This window comes from Lolium perenne, chromosome 7 (genome assembly GCF_019359855.2).
Source record: "Lolium perenne isolate Kyuss_39 chromosome 7, Kyuss_2.0, whole genome shotgun sequence".
Lineage (NCBI taxonomy): Eukaryota > Viridiplantae > Streptophyta > Magnoliopsida > Poales > Poaceae > Lolium > Lolium perenne.
In genome coordinates this window covers 40349641-40370559 of record NC_067250.2, presented here as the reverse complement: position 1 = coordinate 40370559, position 20919 = coordinate 40349641, and the positions used below count along the sequence as shown (strand labels likewise).

Sequence of the window (20919 nt, the reverse complement as noted above, 5' to 3'; positions counted from 1 at the left end):
CTTGATGCCAATACCAAAGGTGTCTATATCTATCTTCATGGCATCCACACTTGAATAAAACACATGATATAAAAGCAATACCTATGGAATATTCCTTCATATAAACACAATAAAAACATTAGTCCATAGAAAATTATCATTAATTACCAAAAATACAGTTAGGGGCAATGTACCCTTACACAATCCCCTTTAGGCCATTTTTATTTAGGCTGGGCTGCAGCTTCTACTGCTTTTGGGGTCTTAGAAGCATAAGCCTAACCAAATACCTAACTTTTAGGTGTGGGCTTCTTTACGCGCTTCACATATTTACATGTGAAGCCGGAAAGCATGTCTCCAGGTATGTCCTGCAGCTTCTCGTGGCTTAAAACTTAGAAACCAAATCGGTACATGGCAGTGGCCCTGAAGTTCTAGTTATTTGCGCCCATATGCCACTGAAAAGAAACCCCTTCAAAAATTAGCCTTAAATCCCCACCCGTTCCGCATTTCCGTTGACCTCCCGAGTTATTGCACACATGGGAAAGTCGGCTAGGAATTCCCCCACCGCCAGCCTCTCCACTTGCGCTCGCCGAGAATCCATCCCACGCCTCTCCGCCCCCCTCCCAATTCCTCTCTGTCCGTCGTCCCAACACATCTCCGCATCTTCAGCATATAGGGTATTTCTACAAGCAGGTTGCCAACCAACATTTTTACCTTTCACCAGTTAGTTGTCCAGCTCTAGCTGCTTCTCAAACTCTACTAGCTCTAGCTATTTCTCATTCAACTGCAACCTAAACAAACACGGACTTAGTGTAGTTCTTCCTTTAGTTTTTCTTGTATCCCCTCCCTTTGTGATCGTCTGCTGCCTTGTTCTTGATGTGTAAAGCTAGCATCCCAGCGTATATGTACGTTATAATTTTTAACCAGTTGATGGCTTCGTAATTCGAAGTCAGGCTGTTTAAAAAGAAAATACAGGCACGCACAGCGAGTGAATCGGTGAATAAACATTTGAGCGAAGTCCACTACGAGTCTGCAACTGGACGGTGAGACGGACAGCATTGGCTCCACTGCGTCACTGAGGGAGCAGAGGCAGAGGTCTGCCGCGGGCTACTGGTTGAACGCCGAGTAGGCCGCGTCGGCGTTCATGGCGTCACGGTTGAAAAGGCCCGACCGCAGGTACAGTCAATGGCGCTGCGCAGTCAACGCCGTGCTTCTAGCCGTCGTTGTCACCGTGCCGCCGATGGTCTTCCTCTTCCGCGCAAGCACCAGCGCGCCGCCGGTCTGGATCGGCGCCGCAAAAGCCTTGCGCCTAGGTAGGCTAGCTGTCGTAACTCGTAACTTATGATTCATGTCTCTCGTCAGTGCACATATGCAATCAGGATTCAAGGCATGAATGCAGTTTATCACAATACGATTTCGCCTGACGATGTCTCTTAATCTGTTCTGTATGGCAGGATCAGCGACAGGACACGACAGGCTTCTCGGCGGCCTCCTGGCCGACGGCGTCGACGAGCGGTCCTGCCACAGCAGGTACCAGTCCGCCATGTACCGCCGGAAGGCCGGCAGGCAACCGTCCCCTTACCTCGCCTCCAAGCTGCGGCAGCACGAGGCTCTGCAACGACGATGCGGCCCGGGCACCGCCTCCTACAGCGACGCCGCTGAGCAGCTCCGATCTGGGAATAGCCGCGACGGCGGCACCGGGTCGCCGGACTGCAAGTACCTGGTCTCAATATCATACCGCGGCGTCGGGAACCGGATCCTGGCCGCCGCCGCGGCGTTCCTGTACGCGGTGCTCACCGACCGCGTGCTCCTCATCGACCCCAGCAACGAGATGGGCGAGCTGTTCTGCGAGCCATTCCCCGGCACGACGTGGCTGCTGCCGCCGGACTTCCCGCTGACGAGCTACACCAACTTCAGCATCGACACCCCCGAGAGCTATGGCAACATGCTGAAGAGGAAGCTGAGCAGTGCCGCGTCGACCACAACGCAGCAACTGCCGGCATTCGCGTATGTCCATCTCGACAACCACCTCACGGATGAAGACAAGATGTTCTTCTGCGACGAGGACCAGAGGGTTCTCCGGGACATACGGTGGCTGGTGATGAGGACGGACAGCTACATCGTGCCGGGACTGTTCCTGACCACAGGCTTCCAGCAGGAGCTCGACATGCTCTTCCCGGAGCCGGACACCGTGTTCCACCACCTCGGCCGGTACCTGTTCCACCCGAACAACCACGTCTGGGGCCTCGTCACGCGGTACCACGACGCGTACCTCGCGGCGGCGCACCAGCGAATCGGCATCCAGATTCGCGTGTTCGACGGCTCGGAATCTCCGGAGGTCCTCGAGCAGATCACCACGTGCACGCAGAGTGAGAGCCTCCTGCCGGAGGTGCTCGCCGCGGGAATCGAGCCATCCGCCGTTCCGTCAACGCCAGCCGGGACGTCCACAGCCGTGCTCGTCACATCCCTCAAGGCCTGGTACTACGACAAGATCAAGAGCATGTACTGGGAGCACGCGACGGCGAACGGGGAGGCGGTGGGCGTGCACCAGCCAAGCCACGAGGAGTACCAGCAGTTCGGCACCAAGTCGCACGACGCCAAGGCGTGGGCGGAGATATACCTGCTGAGCCTCACCGACGTGGTGGTGACCAGCGGCTGGTCGACGTTCGGGTACGTGGCGCAGGGCCTCGGCGGCCTGACGCCGTGGGTGATGTACAGGCCGGAGAACGCCTCCATGGTGCCGGACCCGCCGTGCGTCCGTGACCTGTCCATGGAGCCATGTTTCCACTCGCCGCCCTTCTACGACTGCAGGACCAAGCAGGGTGCAGACACCGGGAAGATTGTGCCGCATGTCCAGCATTGCAAAGACGTGAGCTGGGGGTTGAAACTTGTTCCTCGTACTGCATAGTATCTCCATTTCTACACTCTTGCTGCCTTCGCGGAAATCAAATTTTTGTAACGATACATTTGCAAAAGATAAAGGCTGATGATGTTCATCAATTCTTATGGTTTCGAACGAGCGATTTGAGAGACGACAAGTCGGTGTTATGTGAAAAGATACACAAGGACGATACTCAGTAATTTTCTGTGTGTGCCTAATTCTCATTGGACAGACAATTAGCTTATTCATCAAGTGATATCATCTTCACCTTTTTATGTTTTAGATTTTTTATGTCCCTTCTTTAGGATGGTGCGGCGGTGGCAACATCTTAAAATAAAAAATAAGGTCCTTCCGGCTCTATCCTTGCTTCGGTGGTGCACCTAACGCCGGCGGAGGGCGCACTAACTCGTGTGTCTGGCGGATTTATTGGGAAGTTGTCATGTTCGTTGGTGTCGTTTCAAGTTAGTCTCTTTCGATCTACAGTTATCAACATTAACCTTAGTTGCCGCTCTGGCGCACTATTCTTTTGGGGTCTTAGCACGACGAGTTTCCGTGTGTCTACTATGATAAATTTTACTACGCCAATCTTTGCCCGGCTCCAGTGGTAAAGGGGCGAGGATGGAGCGCCGACGCGCCTTTAGCTCGTTCAAGTGATTGTAGTCGCCCTAGATGGTCCAATAAGCTATTTATAAATGTTATTACTTTTAATACTCTTTGTACAGATATTCATAATTATTAATAGATCGGTGAAATATTTGAGAAAAAGATCATCGTGCGAAATCATGAGTTATTGCCGGGTCATCTTTGTGAAAGAACTGTCATCAAATTTCAGACCAACTTGTTTGGAGCTTTTACTGTGGTGTGAATAAGGCTCGATGAGACAAGGACATAATTTTGGCGGCTATGCATGCCACGCAAATAATTAAGCTCATGAGATAAAGCATGTCATCCATGTGTGTAACTGTGTACGGCAATATTTCATCATCGCAGCCATGGTCGCGCCTTCTTTACTAGTCACTAGGGCACGAGTTTGTTGATTTGCTTGAATGCTTGTTTTTTTTTATGATTCAAGGGGTGTCTTGGTTGCGGAAGATATCTACATCGGTCCGTTTCCATACCGTACTAGATGGACCCAGCGCTTTTTGCTGCGCCGTTCTCTGGTACCAACGTTTAATTATTTGGAGTGGCTATTCTTTTATCTAACAACATATTATACATAACGGTGTCAATTATGTCTTTGAATACCCTCGTATTGCAGTAGTACACATGGTAAGTGTATGGTACAATGCTTAAAGGTTAAACAATAGTCCATGATGTGAAAAATAGCTCAAATCTATGGACAAACAAACTACTACCTCCGTCCCAAAATAACTTGCACAACTTAGTCTATATATGGAATTATATAGACACATTTTAGTTATAGACATCCGTATCTACAGAAAGTTAAGCAATTTATTTTGAGATGGAGGGAGTATTTTTAATAAACATAACTTCAAAGTACTGAAAATAGTACACCTAACCCTGTGGGCTCAAATCATGTGCAGAAGCAACATTTTTTTTTCATAGGCAGCAATATCTAGAGTTATACTAATATCTAGAGATAATTTTCCCAAGACCTGACCATCATTGGCTGCAGAGTCAAAGAAAACGTCCAATCACCACGCAAGGACCTGATCGCCCATATATTTTTGTAGCAACTCTCCCTTTTCTATCTTGTAAGTCGATAAATGTTGACACAAAGTTGTTTCCCTATCTATTAGGTTAGGAATTTTTGGGTTCCACGTTGGTGGACCTTGTACATAGGCCTCTTTATGTAATAATTTTTTGATAATAAAGTACACAGTAGGAAACTCTCCTGCTGTAAATTCTCAATTTTTTTTTTCTTTCGAGTTAATATTCTTTGGTGGGGCTCTTTCACTGCTTAGAAACCATGCATACAAAATAAACCAATGAAACTACTGTCAAGTCTATCCTAGGGAACACCAGAAAACTCTAGAAGCTACAAAGAAGCTACAAAATAAACCAATGCATAATCTAGAATAACATAGAGCTTTTAAATCCCAGAAAAGCAGGCTTAACTGAATATCGCAAAAGTATCCATGTCACCATCCTAATGGCTATGGCATGTATGCCTCAGACCAGCAATGTCAGTTGCGCCCTTTTCACATAGACATGACTGTCAACAGTGCACGAATCACACGGCGAACCAGAAAACAACCCGTTGAGCAGTGGAAAAACCAATAGCAAAATGCAAGGATTTGAAGCCTGTGAAGCTCATCAGATATTTAAATTCCTTGAACAACATTGAACTTAGTAGTTTAGTACAAATACATAGCAATAGATAGATGACTTAAACATGGACAGATACTGAGCACAAGAAAAATATAATTTGTGGAAGCGCTGAGCAACGTTGCATATGGTCAAAACACATGTCAAGAAACATCTGAGATTAATTTCACATAAGTTAACTCCCGCAACAGGAAATGCAGTCATTGTGGCCTCAAATATTAACATAAGCTAGTATATAGCAGTAGGTCTAGCCATCTAGATAAACAAAAACGTCCAATCTTTGCATTTGCTACACAAAACTTAATCGTCAAGAGAATCATCAACATTAAAATGCTATCTAGCTTAACTCATCGTGAGGGATGATGATGGAATCATTTTAGACAAAATGAACTATTTGACCATGCTGAAACATATAGGCGGTACAAAAAGTTCTAAACTATTGTTGTCAGCACTAACCATCCATCTCAACATTCGAACAAAGCTTCAAAAAAGTAATCAAGTGCTTACATCATCAAGAAACCTTCTATTCTACTCCCTCCGTCCTATAATAACATCTTATAATATGGAACGGAGGGAGCATCATTTTAGCAGGACCTCTGTTTTGTCAGCCGTTTATACTTCTAGGAGACACAATGCAATTACTATACTGGAGCAAAAATCTAACTTAGAACACCAATGGTGTGTGGCAACTCACTAAGACCCAACAGATCAATGATCTAGAACACAAATTTTTTAGAATAAACCAACAATATGACCGTGAAATAACCAAAGAGCGGTCACGTAAGAAAAAAAATGATCCGATGACATAGTTGTTTTTATTTCACACAAAATGGAAAACTGAAGCCATACAGTTCAATGATTTATTCATTGGACCTATGGATGAGTGAATGTGCATCTTACCTTTTTAACAAATTGGAGCTAGAAACTCATGTTGTAAGAGGATTAACCTAGTAGGAGACGTAGGCAACGACAGCACAGAAGACGATGCTGTAGACATGAGGGCAAGAACCTAGCCAAGAATTGGAGGGCGAACAAATGAAAAGCAACATAGAGGAACTGGAAAATACGAAGCAAGGAATGAGAACATCATTTGATTCGTGTGCATGATACCTCAAGCGGCCTGGAATCATTCCATCACCAACAACCACAATGCCACCAGACCTGCAACTGGGTAAGAAAACAAATAACACATGAAAGGAGGAAATGACCCCCCAAATGACAGAAAACATAACATACACCACACAATTTGCTGCTGATCAAAGTTGGTTAAGGAGTGTAGTGTATCCAGTATTGCTTTATGACGCAACTTAGTTATCTTGTGCTTCCAAATTAAGAGTAAATATTCACAAAAAAAGAATGGCAAAATAAAAACATATGTACTTAATGACAATTATTTTCACTTAAATTTGCCTAATATTCTACATCAGTTCAAGCGAGAGCAATTACGGATGCTTGAGGCTGCCGCATTTCCATACACACGAACAACATATTCCAGTACAACACATCATCCCAAATTGTTGGGGATTAAGCAGTACCAAATAGAAACGCATTTCCATACACACGAACACCATATTCCAGTACAACACATCATCCCAACATTGTGGGGGCTCAAGCAGAACCAAGTGGAATTTGCTCAAATCAATGTCCATTCCACCGTAATGCGTGTTCTGATCAAACCAGCAAAAAAAGAGCATGAAATTTCAATACTGCAAGATCACAAGATTCTCAAACATTCCCTCCCCTCTAGCCCAATGAATATTCAATCCCCTAAAAAATGATAAGCACCCGATTTGCAAGCCAGTAGGTTTCCGATGGCCTGCAAGAACACTGGTTCGTCACTCGTCAGACGTTATTCGAGCACAGTGGTAAAAAATACGTGACAATTGCTCTTCCCTCCTTCCTCTAGCAACTCGGCATTAATAATTTGGCTTGTTGCACTGGTAGTTTATATTTTTTTTGTTTATTTTCCGTGATAAAATGACGCTGGTTCACGCAATCTAAGATTTTCATGAACTGCTATCATTGGGACCTGATACAAGAAAGAAAACTCATCTAAGAAATAGATAGAACCCGAGTGTTACTACATGTTTCTAAAATGTTTTGTCTTCAGTATGAATCAGTCATATATTGAAGGGCGGGCCTGGTGCAGCGGTAGAGCCTCACCGCCTGTGACCGAGAGGTCCCAGGTTCGAGTCACGGTCTCCTCACATTGCACTTCGTGAGGGTAAGGCTTGCCACTAACACCTTCCCCAGACCCCGCACAGTGCGGGAGCTCTCAGCACTGGTACGTCCTTTATGAATCAGTCATATATTACATTTGCACAACTAGAGAAAATTGATGTATTTTGTCCAAGACTACATAATAGATAACCTTTTTTGCGAGCAAGCGAAAGATAAATTCTTCGAAGGCACTAAGGCACGTGAAGGAAATGAATCGTGAGACAAATGACAGGAATTCATCGTAACATTAACAGAAAAGAAAAAGAAATATACTACTTGTTCTACCCAAATAAGAATCTTTGAAAATTAAAGATTTGTACCATGTTAGCATCACAAGCAATTCACTTGAGAACCTGCTGAAAGGAAAAAGGGGCAGGGTTGAAAATATTCATGTATACCTATGATGTTGGAGCCATTTCCATCTACATATTATCCTCCAATCGTATCTATTTACAACGATCTTATGGAAATGGGAGGCACAATCTGTTCTAGACCTGAATTGTAGCAAAGGATACCAAAGTTATATGATAAATTTGTTGGCTAAAATAGTGAGAAGAATCAGCTTTTTATAAACAAGGATTGTTTTTCCATGCACTCATACAAAAATCAGAGCACATAAAAAAATCAGGCAGATTGTAAATTTGCTAACTCAAAATTATATATCTGAACACGGAAAATGCAAAAAATCACAAGTGAAACCAGTTCCCAGAGGTAGCACACCCACAAGCAGCAAAGAAGAACGTTGGAGGTGTACCGGCAGATTGGATAATGAGGAAGGTGATGGAGGGAGTACGAAATACGTCTGCGAAAGGATCCCAGTACACATGGCTATCAACATGCCCATTGGCTTGTATTTAGGTATTGCTCGCTGATTTATTATACGCAATCTCTCTTCAGGCATTAGAACAAACACTTGAAGTGCACATCTCAACCTGCAACGATGATGGCAAAATAATCCAACTGAGCGAACAAGCACTCATGTAGCTAATCAACAAGAATCACGATTGTATGAGATAGCTTCGCCATACTCCTAAGAGGTCGCAACCAGTAGGGGGGGGGGGGGGGGGGCGAGACAAAACTAACCATGATTCAGAGGAGGTAGCTGTGCCGACGGACGCCCGCGTGGTGGAGCCCCTCGTCGATGCGGCAACCGCAGTAGGAACAGAACAACTTCGGGGTGAATGGCAGCACGGCCAGCGGCCGCTGGTCGTTGCCTCGGCGTTGGAGCACTCAGGTAGTGCCTCGCTGCGCTGCCTCCCCTTGTGCCGCTCCTTGCCGCCGTCGGCGCCAAAGTCCGACGCGGTGGAGCTCGATTTGGCACCTCCCGCGTTGAATGGGGGCGGACTTGGAAGAGGCAGACTGAACCCGGCGGCACCAAAGGCGGAGGCGGTGGAGCTCGATTTGGCACCTCCCGCGATGAATGGGGGGCGATCTTGGAAGAGGCAGACTGAACCAGGCGGACGTTGCTCAACTCCGCCGTATTTTTGCTGGTCGTTCCTCTCCGCAGCGAACCCAATGTTGAACTCCAAAAGAACCGACTAAAGCGTTGACAGCGGCGGAAAGCCAAGCGGTAACAGCTGCCCGCGGGTGGGACCAACGACAGCGACGCTTGGAACAGCGACAGAGGCTCGCAACCCTGGGAGCTTAGAGCATCTCCACTCGTCCCCCCGACGAGGTCCCCGAGCGACGTTTTTTCCATCCGGACGGCGAAATTCGGCCCAGTCGCGCCCCCGGTTCCTCGTTTTCGTCCGGATTTGACCCTTCATCCATCCGGCGAGCCCACGCCATCCCCGGCCCCCCGGGGCGCGCTCGGGGACTCCGGACGAAGCTAAACCAACCGCCCACGCCCACGTGTCTCCTCTTTCGTCCGGATTCCCCGAGCCATCCTCTTTTTCCCCGAGAAACGCCGCTTGGGGAGCACACGACTGGGAAACTACTCCTCCCCACGCCAAATCTTCCTCCAATCCGGACGAAAAATTCGCCGGATTTGGGCGTGGGGAGCGCCAACGAGTGGGGATGCTCTTAGAGCATCTCCACTCGTCCCCCCGAGGAGGCCCCCGGCGAGCGTTTTTTCCATCCGGACGGCGTAAATCGGCCCAGTCGCGCCCCCGGTTCCTCGTTTTCGTCCGGATTTGGGCCTAAATTCATCCGGCGATCCCACGCCCCGGCCCCCGAGCGCTCGGGGACTCGGACGAGTGAAAAGCGGGGAAGGGCCCGATACGTCGGTGACTCGACGCACGCACCCCACCGCCACGGCGCTCAAAATCTCCCCCACCCCTCGTATCTCTCTCGCCGCCGGAACCACCCCGCCGGCTTGTTGCCCAGATTGCGCCGCCACTCCTTCCCCACCTGCCTATATTCCGCCGTGTTTGGACGACGGCCTATCTGGCTGCTCTTCCGGCGGCCTGTTTTCCGGCCTGCTTGCTCATCGTCGCTCGCGGCTCGGGTTGCCTCGACCACGCCCGTCAGGTGTTCGTCCATTTGCCTCGCCGGCCATGGACTCGGACGAAGAGGAGGAGCAGATGTGAAATTGTCTTAATTTGTTTGAAAAATTGTGAAATTTGTGTGCTTCATTTGTTTCAGCACTTGTTAAACATTGTACTGTTATCGCCGAATTTGTTTCAGCAATTTTCGTCCTCTTGTTTGCCGAACTTGTTAAATTTTATGTTGAATTTGTTTGAAATATGTCAAATGGTCGAGGTTGGGGGTTTCCTGCCGGGGGGACGGCTGGAACTTCGGCGCTCCCCACGCCAAATCTTCATCCAATCCGGACGAAAATTTCGCCGGATTTGGGCGTGGGGAGCGCCAACGAGTGGGGAGCATCTCCAGTCGCGTCCCCCAAACCGTCCCCCAAAGGGATTTGGGGCGCGCCTGACAGAAAATGCGTTCCAGCCGCGTCCCCCAAAGCCCTTTTTTGTCCGGCGCGCCCCCATACGGTGTCCTGCGCCCCGAGCCCGTCCCCGTCCCACAGGGGACGCTCCGGGGACGCCAGACACAACGAAAAGCGAGGCGGGGAGTGGCGGGGCCGACCCGTCAGCGGCACAATTAATTTAAACCTAACCGTCGCCTACCTCGCGACGGAAGTTATTGGCGCGCAGCGACGGTGCAGTTCCCGCAGAGGGCGCCTAGCTCTGCGTGCCGGCGTTAATGAGCGCCACCGCTCCTCCGCCTCCCTCCGGCCTATAAAAAGGGGCGCCTCTCATCGTCCCTCTCACACACAAACCCTAGCGCCTCTCTCCCAAACCCTAGCCGCCACCATCTCTCAACAAGACTCGACGCTATGTCTGGTAGAGGCGGAGGCCGACCTCGCGGCCGCGGTCGTGGTCGTGGTCGTGGCCGTGGCATAGCTGAACGCTCGCCGTCGCCTCCCACGCCGTCGTCTTCATCGTCGGAGATGGACGTGGAGCCGGACGTCCTGTTCGAGTTCGTCCACGTCCTCAAGGGCGACCCGCGCGGCATCCAGAGGCTGCCGGACTCCTTCGCTGAGTACGTCGGCGGCGTACGCCCGCGCACGATGCATCTGCGGGAGCATTCGTGCGGCTACTGCCGGTGGATCGTCAAGGCGATCTACGACGCGCGCGGCAAGATGTACCTCAACATCGGCTGGGAGAAGTTCGCGCGCCACCACAGCCTCGAAGCCGGCTTCATCCTCGTGTTCTCCTACTTCGGCAACAGGGACATGAGCGTCAAGGTCTTCGACGAGAGGCGCTGCCTCCGGGACTACCACGTCGACAGGGACTCCCACGACGACAGCACCGACGAGGAGGACGACTGAGTGAGTGTTGTTTCTTCGCAGCGAATACGTGCACGGAGGTCTCTGTCTGTTCTTCCTCGGTAGAACCAACAAGGGCACCGTCACCACCTGGATTTTCCAGTTTAGGTGACTGGGTGTGCCCTCGAGTGTTCTTTCTTAGCAGCGAACACAGGAAACCTTCGATGCACGGCCTAGTTAGGTTTAGTTTCTTTGCAAAATTTTATATTTGTGTCAACGATGGTTCAAACTATGTATTAGTTTGTGGAAAACCACGTTCCCAATTATGTTTTCGTGTAAACCACGTTCCAAATTATGTATTAGTTTATGGAAATTGAAATAAAAAAGCCAAAAAAATTATTTTAAATGTTTGGGGGCGGCGTTTGGGGGACACGGCTGGGGAGCGACGTCCCCCAAACGCGGCACGAACGAAACACGTCCCCCAAACGCTCGATCCGGCGCGGTTTGGGGGACGGTTTGGGGGACGCGGCTGGAGATGCTCTTAGGGCATCTCCAACGGGGCGACCCATCTCGCGCCCGCGCGTTTGGATGGGTCGAGTCGGACAAAATCCCGGTCCAACGCGGGGATGTACCGCAAAAGCGGACGGCCGCGGAGTCCGGAACGACGCAAACCCGGCCCAAATCTGGGCCGGGTTTGCGTGGCCGCGGATGGCACGCGGCGTCCTCGCGTGTCCGCCTGGTCCGCGTGGCTGGCCCACCTATCGGTGCCCCAGTCCTATTAAATGTGGACTGGGGAAGGGGACTGTCCCTATCCAGTCCCCACTCTCCACTCCGGCCGCACGCGCGAGCTCGAAGCTTCCGCGCCGCCATGGTCCCGGCGCGAGTTCGAGCCGTCCGCCAACGACCACGAGGCCGGCGGCCGCCGATCGCGCCGGCGCCGTTCGCCATGGGCCCGCGGCGACGCCCGGACGCGACCGGATCTACGTCACCGTAGCGGTGGCGCGGATGTTCCAGGACGCCGGCGTCCCAATGCCGTGGGGACGTGCACCTCCCCACGGCGGCACCGAGCCCGGATCGGGTTCCGGTGCCGCCCATCCCGGTCTCCGCCGCCCGCGTCGCGAAGATCCCGGAGCGCCGCCGCGCGGCCGGCGGACCTCCAGAGGACCCCGCTTACGGCGACGCAAGTCCCAATCGGGACTTGTGGTTCGAGGTGGAGCACGATGCGCGCCGGCACACGTGCTTCACCTCCGCGACGGCGCGGCCTCGCGCGCAGCTCGCGCACACCCGCAAGGCGGGGTGCGCGCCGCCCGGCGGCCTCTACATCGGCGAGCAGCCCCGGCCCCCGCACCGCCCCGGCCCCCAAAGTGAGGAGGACGACCCGGAGCTGCAGGCGGCGCTCGCGGTGTCCCGCGAGCAGAAGCGATCTCGACGAGCCGGCCAAATGGTCGCACCTCGCCGAGACGCCGCGCGCCTCCGCGGCTGGAGGAGGCAGCCAGAAGGCCCGGGAGGACGCCCGAGGCGGAGCGTGGGCCTTCCTCGAGCCGGCGCGCCGTCGGAGGAGGCAACGCGTCGGCGGCGCTCCGGGAGGAGGAGGAGCGCGGCCGCGCACCACAGCGGAGGAGGAGCGCACGGCCACGCTCCGCTACGAGGCGGAGGCTGAGCCGCAGCGGAGGAGCAGCTCCGGCGAGTCCGCGCGGAGGGCACGGGCTGCGCGGCCGGCGAGCCCGCCGAACCCGCACTCCGCCTGGGAAAGGGCGCAGTGGTCGCCCTGGCCGGAGTCCCCGGTGCCCTCCGGCGTTTCGAGCCGGAACAGCGCGTCGCCGCCGGGGGGCGTCGTCATCATCGAGGACGACGAGTACTACTGGGGGTAGTACTGCCGACGGCCACCGTGCTCGCAAACCCTGTCTAGGGTTTTTTTTAGTTTAAAGCCCATATAGGGCTTTCTTTTGTGTAAAAATTGCCCAAAATAGGGCTAAGTTTAACTAACCAGTAGTTTAAATTTATTTTTTGTTGTTTTTATTTTTCATTTTCATTTATGTTTTTTTATTACATATGCGGTGCGTCCGCGCGTTGGACGCAGCGTGCGACCCAAACGGACACGCGGACGTGGGCCGCTGTCCGGGTGTCCGCTCGGCCACCCAAACGGCCCAAAACGGACGGTCCAACGCGTCCGTTTGGGTCAGCCGGTTGGAGATACCCTTAATTGCTCTTAGAAGATTTTCATCCCTAGTGGCACAGGCGGGACTATTTGGGGGCAAATCATATACACCGACCAGGTCGGTGCCTACCGCGCGCCGCACACCCCCCACGCGCGGTATGGGCCGGCCTGGTCGGCCCAGTTCGCCTTTTTTTTTGTTTTCTGTTTCTCTTTCTTTCTTTTCTTTTCTTTTTTCTTTTCTTTTCCTTTTCCTTTTTTATTTTCTGTTCCTTTTTGTTTCTTTTTTTGTTTTGTTTCTTTTTTTGTTTTGTTTCTTTTTTTATATTTATTTTTGTTCAAATTTGAAAATATTTCAAATTCGGAAAAATTTCAAAATTTAAAATTGTTCAAAATTTAAAAACGTTCAAATTTGAAAACCGTTTAAATACAAAAAATGTTCAAATCTGAAATCCGTTCAAATGTGAAAAATGTTCAAATACAAAAAATTGTTCAAATTTGAAATCCGTTCAAATTTGAAAAATGTTTAAATACAAAAATGTTCAAATTATAAAAGCGTTCAAATTTGGAAAAATGTTCAAATTCGAAAAATGTTCAAATTTCGAAAAAAATTACTAAATCAAAATCTGAACATTTTTAAAATTTCCAAAATTTCGAATCTGAACAGATTTTGAAAATTTGTTCTCCGAAATAAATTTTTTAAAAGTTAGATACTGAAAAAGAAAAATATTAACAAAAAAGAAACAGCAAAAAAATGCCAAAAAAATATTACCTAGGTATATGGGGTGTGCGGTGGCCCGTACACACCGACCAGGTCGGTGTACAGCACTCCTCCTATTTGGGGACTATCCTGGGCCCTGGCCCGATCTTTCGAAATGCCAAAAAAATATTACCTAGGTATATGGGCCTTGAGAATCAGTAGCCCACCTCAACCAGCCCAGCTATTTTGTCGATCCAGACTAGAGTAGACAGCGTCCTGTCCGCTGTATAGCTGACGCGCTTCTTGTTGCTCTCGTTCCCTCTTCCTAAAATCCCCAATTCTAGGTCTTCTTTCTCCATCTCAATCTCAATCTTGGTTACTTCCTCCAAATCAGACATCATGGCTGCCACTCTCTCAACCATCAACGCTAAAGAATCAAGTGATTGGTGAAGCACAAGAAGCGGCTCCGATCTCCCGACCACCAATGCGTGTGTGGCGTCGTGGCGGAAAGTTGCGGCAGCATAAGGTGAGGCTGCAACTCCAATCTCCTGCCGTGGCCTCCCCTTACTCCCTTAGTTTGATTTCTTCAATCCTATTCAGTGTTCACTATGTTGTCATGTGTAATGTGTTGACGTAAATCCCAAACAGGAGCACCTAGACTGAATCCAATTGAAAGTATCTAATAGCACGAGTGTCCAATAGACTGCATCATGCCATGTTCATACCGATTGGAGATTGGATTTTTTTATTTTGGCTACACAATAACACAAATTCAAGTGTTTATTTTACAGAAAAATGACCAGCTATTATTTTTGAATTTCATTTAGGTGACAATGGTTCAAGATAAAATAGATTCTTTCTACAAAAGAAAAGAGAAATGCATCAGAGAAGAAATTTCATTTAGGTGACAATGGTACAGCCATGGTGATATAATTCGCTGACTTCAAGAGCCAAAAGTATAGAAGAGCTACTCTATCCATGGGTTGATGATGTATTTTGGTATCGTTTGGTTTGCTTCAGGCTACAAGCCTAAAACGTTAGGGCATCTCCAACGGGGCAACGCTAACGTCCGCGCGAACGAAAAATGGGCGTACACCCTGCTCCAGCAGGGCGACGCATAGTGTCTGGTCCGTCCGTGAAGACGCAAACGAGGCGCAAATATGTAGCACCTTTGCGTCTCCGCGGACGCTGCGTGATCGCGCAGAGCGTCCGCTCGTTTCTCCCACGGGCCCGCCTAGCAGCGACCCTGGCTTGAGCCGGCGCGAATGTAAGCACAACAACTGCTGGGAGGGCAACCGCCGGAGTGGCAACCGCTTCGATCGACGCGCGAACCGCCGGAATGGAGCGCCGAACCGCCGTGGAAGAACAACCGCATCCCTCTTCGATATACGCGCCGCCATTAATCCCCGCTCAATATGACCCTTGTGTCTGCGCTAAGGATCTCCAATCGGCCTGCCATTCATCTGAAGCAATGAGCAACCTATCGTTGCCGTCGAACACCGATAGTGAGGGGAAGCCCCCGGGATGGCATCATTGGTGGGATAAAGCTGCCACGCCGAGCAGCTCTAGCTCCCCGCCGACAAACGGCGAGGAGGAGGAGGGGGATGACGTCGCAGACGACAGGCATGATGAGGTGGGGGACGCCGTTGGCCACGACAGCCAGGAGGAGGAGGAGGAGGAGAAGGAAGAAGATGAAGATGCAAGGTGGGCACGGCCGGAGGCAGAGGAGGCGGCTGAGGAGGCGGCGGCAAGGAAGGAGGCAAGGGCCCGGGTGAGGGAGCGGGCGCATCATCTATTCACGGACGACGACGAAGACCCTAATGACCACTCGTCGGAGGGGGACTCAAGCTCGTCGGACCTGTCGACCGCCAGTACCTCTTCGCAGGAGGTGACGAGGAGGAAGCGCCTCCGTGAGGATGACGAGGTGGGGCCTTCAAAGAAGAACTAGCTAGTTTAAAAGTTTTAACTTATTTTTCCGCTTGCACTAATTTTAAAATATTGATTCTACCTAGAAATTTGAATATGTAAATCGTGTCTACCATAGAAATGATATCAAGCAACATTCTAGAGGAAAAAAATCTCTTCCTCTTGCTCTTCACATATAGAGAAATAGAAATCTCACATGCCGGCCTCGCCAGACGAAATGCTGAGTTGCCCCCCGACGCAAACAGACAATCACCATTTCGGCGTCCATGAGTCAACGAAAACGGACACACACCGATAATTTGGGCTTCCGAAATGCGTCGAGCCGTCGGAGATGCCCTTAGAATGTTACCACTACAAGCCATTTTGTGAACAACTAATGTATGTATGTTAACACATGGGTTCTTCTCCCATGATTTCTTGGTATTGTAAGCCATTGGTCCGTCCTTTGTTTTTTGTCACGGTCCCCCGGTGCCTAGTGGGATGTGAAGGCATCTCCAACTCGGCGACTCATCCCGCGCCCGCATGTCCGGATAGGTCGAATCGGACAAAAACCATGGCCCAACATGGTCACGCATCGCAAATGCGGATGATCACGGTGTCCGGGACGATCCAAACCCGGCCCAAATATGGGCAAGGTTTGCGTGGCTGCGGATGGCACGCGGCATCCTCGTGTGTCCGCCTGGTCCGCGTGTCTGGCCCACCTGTCGGTGCCCCAGTCCTATTAAATGTGGACTGGGGAGCGGGACTGTCCCTATCCAGTCCCCACTCTCCACTCCGGCCGCATGCACGAGCTCGACCTTCCGCGCCGCCATGGCCCCGAAGCGAGAGTTCGAGCCGTCCGCCAACGACCACGAGGCCGACAGCAGCCGGCAAACCATGCCGGCGGGGTTCAACATGGGGCGGTCGGCTCCCATCCGAGATCGGATCTACGTCACCGTAGTGGTGGCGTAGATGTTGTGGGATGTGTCGGCGGGCGACGTGCACCTCCCCCACGGCTGGCACCTGAGCCCAGATCGGGTTCCGGTGCCGCTGATCCCGGTCTCCAGCCGTGCCCGCATTGTCGAGATCCGGCGGCGCCACGCGCTGCTGCCGACGGACCTCCGGGGGGACCCCGCCTACGGCGACACAAATCCCAACTGGGACTTGTGGTTCGAGGTGGAGCACGATGTGCGCCAGCGCACGTGCTTGACCTCGGCGACGGCGAGGCCTCGCACGCCTGCTAGGCGGGCTGGCCGCGCCCCGGCGGCCTCTACATCGACGAGCCCGCGGCGGCGCTAGCGCAACCGCAGGCCCATCCCCAGGAGGAGGACGACCCCGAGCTTCAAGCCGCGCTGGCGGCATCCCGCGAGCTCGACGACCTCGAGGAGCTGGCCAAATGGGCGCACCTCGCCGAGGCGTTGCGCGCCTCCGCGCTAGAGGAAATGGCCAAGAAGGCCCAGGAGGACGCCGAGGCCGAGGCGTGGGCGTTCCTCGCCATGCCGCGCCGGCAGGAGGAGGCCACGCGCCAGGCCACGTGTGACGCCCCGGAACCGGTACCATGAGGATTTCAGCGATCCCGCCGAAATCCGCATGATATCGATTCAGAGACGCCCTCTGACACGACGTGCGCGACGAATCACACACATGATGCCAGAGGAATTAACACGAGCGGTAACATTACAACAGGATTACAATAGAGCCCACAAGAAACATATATTACAACAACGACTCCGACGAGTCAAGATACAAATATACAATACAAAGATCTGAATCATACAGAAGATCAAATGCGTCCGAATACGGACAAGATACAAATTGGACTAAGAGTCCTGAAGATAACCAGTAGCGTCCATAACCCTGCCCAGGCCAAGCCGGAAGGGTAACCTTGCTAACATCGTCATCTCGTACCTGTCAAAGTCGGGCCATCGGTTGCCGACAAAAGGGAGGAAGCAAAAGAGAAAGGGAAAAGGCGAGAGTAAGTACCAAGGAACGAACTCCGGCACGTACTTAGCGAGACTAGAAATGGCTATGCTCGCCGGGCGAGTATATATATATATCGCCTGGGGCTATATGGTAGGTTTAGCGGCAGCAAATCTATAACCAATAGAGACACACTACAACATCTGTCTACTCAGAGAAGATAAGAGAGCGCACAAGGTAACAGATAAATACTACAGAAACATAACCCAGCCGATTACACATATCCCCTTCAACAAAGCGAAGAGGCAATGTAAAAGGCACTCAACGGTGGACAAGTTTTATTAGGTATCGGTTGTAGTACTGCTATATTACTACGCAAGTTATTAACAGATTATTAGCAACAAGATAACGGTGTAAGTTGTTCTATGATCAAGCCATACAATTCCAACTCGTCCATAACCGCGGACACGGCTTATCGATAAGATGTACACCCTGCAGGGGTTGCCCAAATGTAACCATACACATGCTCGAACCCACTTACTACAGGTGGAGTCTCACATCAAGACCGTTCCCAATGCAAGAGAAAGTTTAATGGGAGCCACCCAACTAAGCTACCCGTGACGAAGTTCGGCCGTATTCCGATACGGATCCAGAGGTTGCGATGGCGTCCAAGGCGGGCACTAACGACCGGCCAAGGATAAGTCGGCACGCAATATGAGTACAGTACAGAAATAAACACCCGAAGGCAACAGGAAGTAAATCGTGCATATCGTGCATATGAGCAAATAAAACCAAGGTTGTGGCTCCCAATAAACAGACTCGAGGAAAGGTAGTGGGTGATGGGGGTCCCACTCCCCCACGTACGGGTAGAGCGCTCAATCTCGGAACAGATAACAAGAACTCGGGTCCTAGGGGACATTAGCAAGTCAAAGTTCCGATGCTTTCGCAAAGGGGCTCACAGATGCCTCTGCTTACAATTTTAGTTGTTAACAATTAAGTAAACATGTGTATCTCCAACAACTGATATAGCATGTGATAACCTCCCAACAACCCAACATATCCCGATAACAAATCGAGATAAACAACAGAGCCTAAACACGCCTACGACTCGCAAGGCTCAAACATCAAGCAACGGCTATGGGTAAGGAATGATACATATAGGATTATTATGGTAAACAAGTGGAATAGGACATGTGACTCGATAAAGAATCGCAACATAAGGATAGCAGTGAGAGGGAGAGCAAAATATAAAATAGGTGAAGGAGGTGGGCTCGCCTGTGAAAAGCTGCAGAAGAACTTGTCGGAGAACTCGTCGTATCTCACATCAACACTTCGTGATCCTATCCGGGAAGAAGCAAATGCTGGAACACACAACGTATGCAATCTTACTACTATGGATAAAGAACCAGCATGCTCAAGATGATATGCATGACATGGCAAGGATGATGCGGTGCAACTTATCCATATTAATCGGAGTCGGAACCCCGGACACGCAATTTATGGTTGAAGTTGCATTTCTACCGGCAAATTTAAGTGTTGATTAGCAGGGCATATCATGGCATCGGTGCACTACTTCAATATTAAACGGAGCGGGGAAACCTTAGGTGGATATCCGAAATACTCCGCATATATGTTAGGTATACATGCACAACTATCAACGCGCGTCATGATGCGAGATGCAAACAGATGAATGGATGGCATATTCATTTTCAGTGCATTTTTCTGATAAACTTTCATATAATATACTTTGCATTTCAACAAACAGTTTGAAAGATATGAATTATATAAGATTTGTAAAAAGAATCGAAAACAGGCAGAGGGATGGGCTGGCACGGCCCGGATCTGTACCAGTTAGGCGGCGGGAAGCTGTATGCCGCGCGCCGGCGACGGGCTGACTCTGGCGGCGACCGGGCCAGCCCAGCAACAGATCGAAAAGGACTGGTTCTGCCCGGCAGCAATTGAACCCAGAACCTCTTGCTTGAACACGTGGAGACCAAACCATCTGCTCCAGGATTCGAATATGCAAATATGGAAGCAGTCAAGGTTTTGAACAGTCTCGTCCGAAATATAGAGATTAAAGGACAAAACAAAAGGTGGATGTGATGGTGTGAGGATTTGAACCTTGGTCAAACAGGTTGAGTACGAGGGAACCAGCCACTGGGCTAGTTTGATGTTGTTATCCAGGACGGGAAGCACCGATAGAAGAGAACACAAAACTCACAGACGAGCTGCACAGGTTCATCCATGGCGGAGACGGAGGTCGCGGACGGATATGGCCGTTCCGGGAAAACCAGGATGCGAGAGATGGCGTCGGGGGTGCGGCTCGACGCGGGGAAGGCGGTGGTGTGCTCGGTTTGGCCGGGGGAGGACGAGGGCGGCCGGAATTGACAATTTCTTCGCCGGAGTTGAGGACGGAATCGGCGAGTTTGCGCTCGATTGAGGGCCTCCTGCTCCGATTCCTTGCACGAGGATGACTAGGGAGACGATGGGGATGTTCTGGTGGTCTCGGCTCGGCGAGGGGAGGCCCGGTTCGACGGAACCATGGTGAGGAGGTGACGGTGTTGTTTTGGTCGCTCACAGAGAAGAAGAAATGTCGAGGGGAAAGGTAGGTGGCGGCGCGTGGGAGGGAGAGATGGGGGCGAGCTAGGGTTTGGCGCCAGCAGATAAAGGAGGGGGGGGGGGAGTGGTTGGAGGAGGGTGCTCGGTGGAGGACCACAGCCATGGGGAAAAAGGGAGGCAGCACGCCTCTCTCGTGCTCCATCCTGGGAGATGACGACAAGGGGAAAGAGTGATGGAGCGAAGGGAGATGGGCCAGAGAGGGAGGGAGAGGCCCAGAGAGGTTAGGGGTTTGAGGTTTTCCTTTTTCTCCTTTTATTTAAAACATTTGAATTCAAATCTTGTTCTATTTTGAATATGAAACAAAGGTGAGAAGGAGATTTGAAATTATCTTATAAAATATTAATTTACTTGTAACCAAAATAAGACACCTTCATATTCAAAATTTATTTGTTGGAAAGCTTAATTATAAAATAAGAATTATGAGAGAGGGATTAAGGTCCAGGGGTTTATAAAAATAATTTTATTTGGTAAAACATAGATGATATGATGCATGATGCCATGATGATGCACAAAAAGAAAAGAACAGACAAATCTAATAGAGG

The 20919-nt window shown here is 50.7% G+C and overlaps 2 protein-coding genes and 1 long non-coding RNA gene across 3 annotated transcripts; 1 reads left to right on the top strand and 2 right to left on the bottom strand.

Moving 5' to 3' along the window:
* The first annotated feature begins 1026 nt into the window (after positions 1-1026).
* Positions 1027-2954, top strand: LOC127313411 (galactoside 2-alpha-L-fucosyltransferase-like). The gene is made up of 2 exons (XM_051343916.2): positions 1027-1289; positions 1431-2954. The coding sequence occupies exons 1-2, from the start codon at positions 1121-1123 to the stop codon at positions 2882-2884; spliced, it is 1623 nt and encodes a 540-aa protein (XP_051199876.1). The 5' UTR covers positions 1027-1120; the 3' UTR covers positions 2885-2954.
* A 1384-nt stretch (positions 2955-4338) lies between these two features.
* Positions 4339-14355, bottom strand: LOC127316102 (uncharacterized). The gene is made up of 6 exons (XM_071823872.1): positions 14161-14355; positions 8450-8904; positions 8121-8298; positions 7765-7860; positions 6257-6313; positions 4339-6155 (listed from the first exon to the last, which is right to left on the bottom strand). The coding sequence occupies exons 1-4, from the start codon at positions 14353-14355 to the stop codon at positions 7855-7857; spliced, it is 834 nt and encodes a 277-aa protein (XP_071679973.1). The 3' UTR covers positions 4339-6155; positions 6257-6313; positions 7765-7854.
* A 3155-nt stretch (positions 14356-17510) lies between these two features.
* LOC127317753 (uncharacterized) lies at positions 17511-19775 on the bottom strand. Its single transcript, XR_007861446.2, has 3 exons — positions 19607-19775; positions 19034-19119; positions 17511-17746 (listed from the first exon to the last, which is right to left on the bottom strand). It is a non-coding gene; the product is annotated as an uncharacterized lncRNA (long non-coding RNA).
* Positions 19776-20919: the final 1144 nt, after the last annotated feature.

What these genes read in the sequence shown, in the direction of transcription:
- LOC127313411 (XM_051343916.2), top strand. Translation starts at nt 1,121, where the DNA reads ATGGCGTCACGGTTGAAAAGGCCCGACCGCAGGTACAGTCAATGGCGC. An exon ending in CGCAAAAGCCTTGCGCCTAG is followed by an intron (nt 1,290 to 1,430) that starts GTAGGCTAGCTG and finishes TCTGTATGGCAG; the next exon opens with GATCAGCGACAGGACACGAC.
- LOC127316102 (XM_071823872.1), bottom strand. Translation starts at nt 14,355, where the DNA reads ATGGTTGAGAGAGTGGCAGCCATGATGTCTGATTTGGAGGAAGTAACC. An exon ending in AAATAGCTGGGCTGGTTGAG is followed by an intron (nt 8,905 to 14,160) that starts GTGGGCTACTGA and finishes TCAACGCTTTAG; the next exon opens with TCGGTTCTTTTGGAGTTCAA. An exon ending in GCTACCTCCTCTGAATCATG is followed by an intron (nt 8,299 to 8,449) that starts GTTAGTTTTGTC and finishes TCATCGTTGCAG; the next exon opens with GTTGAGATGTGCACTTCAAG.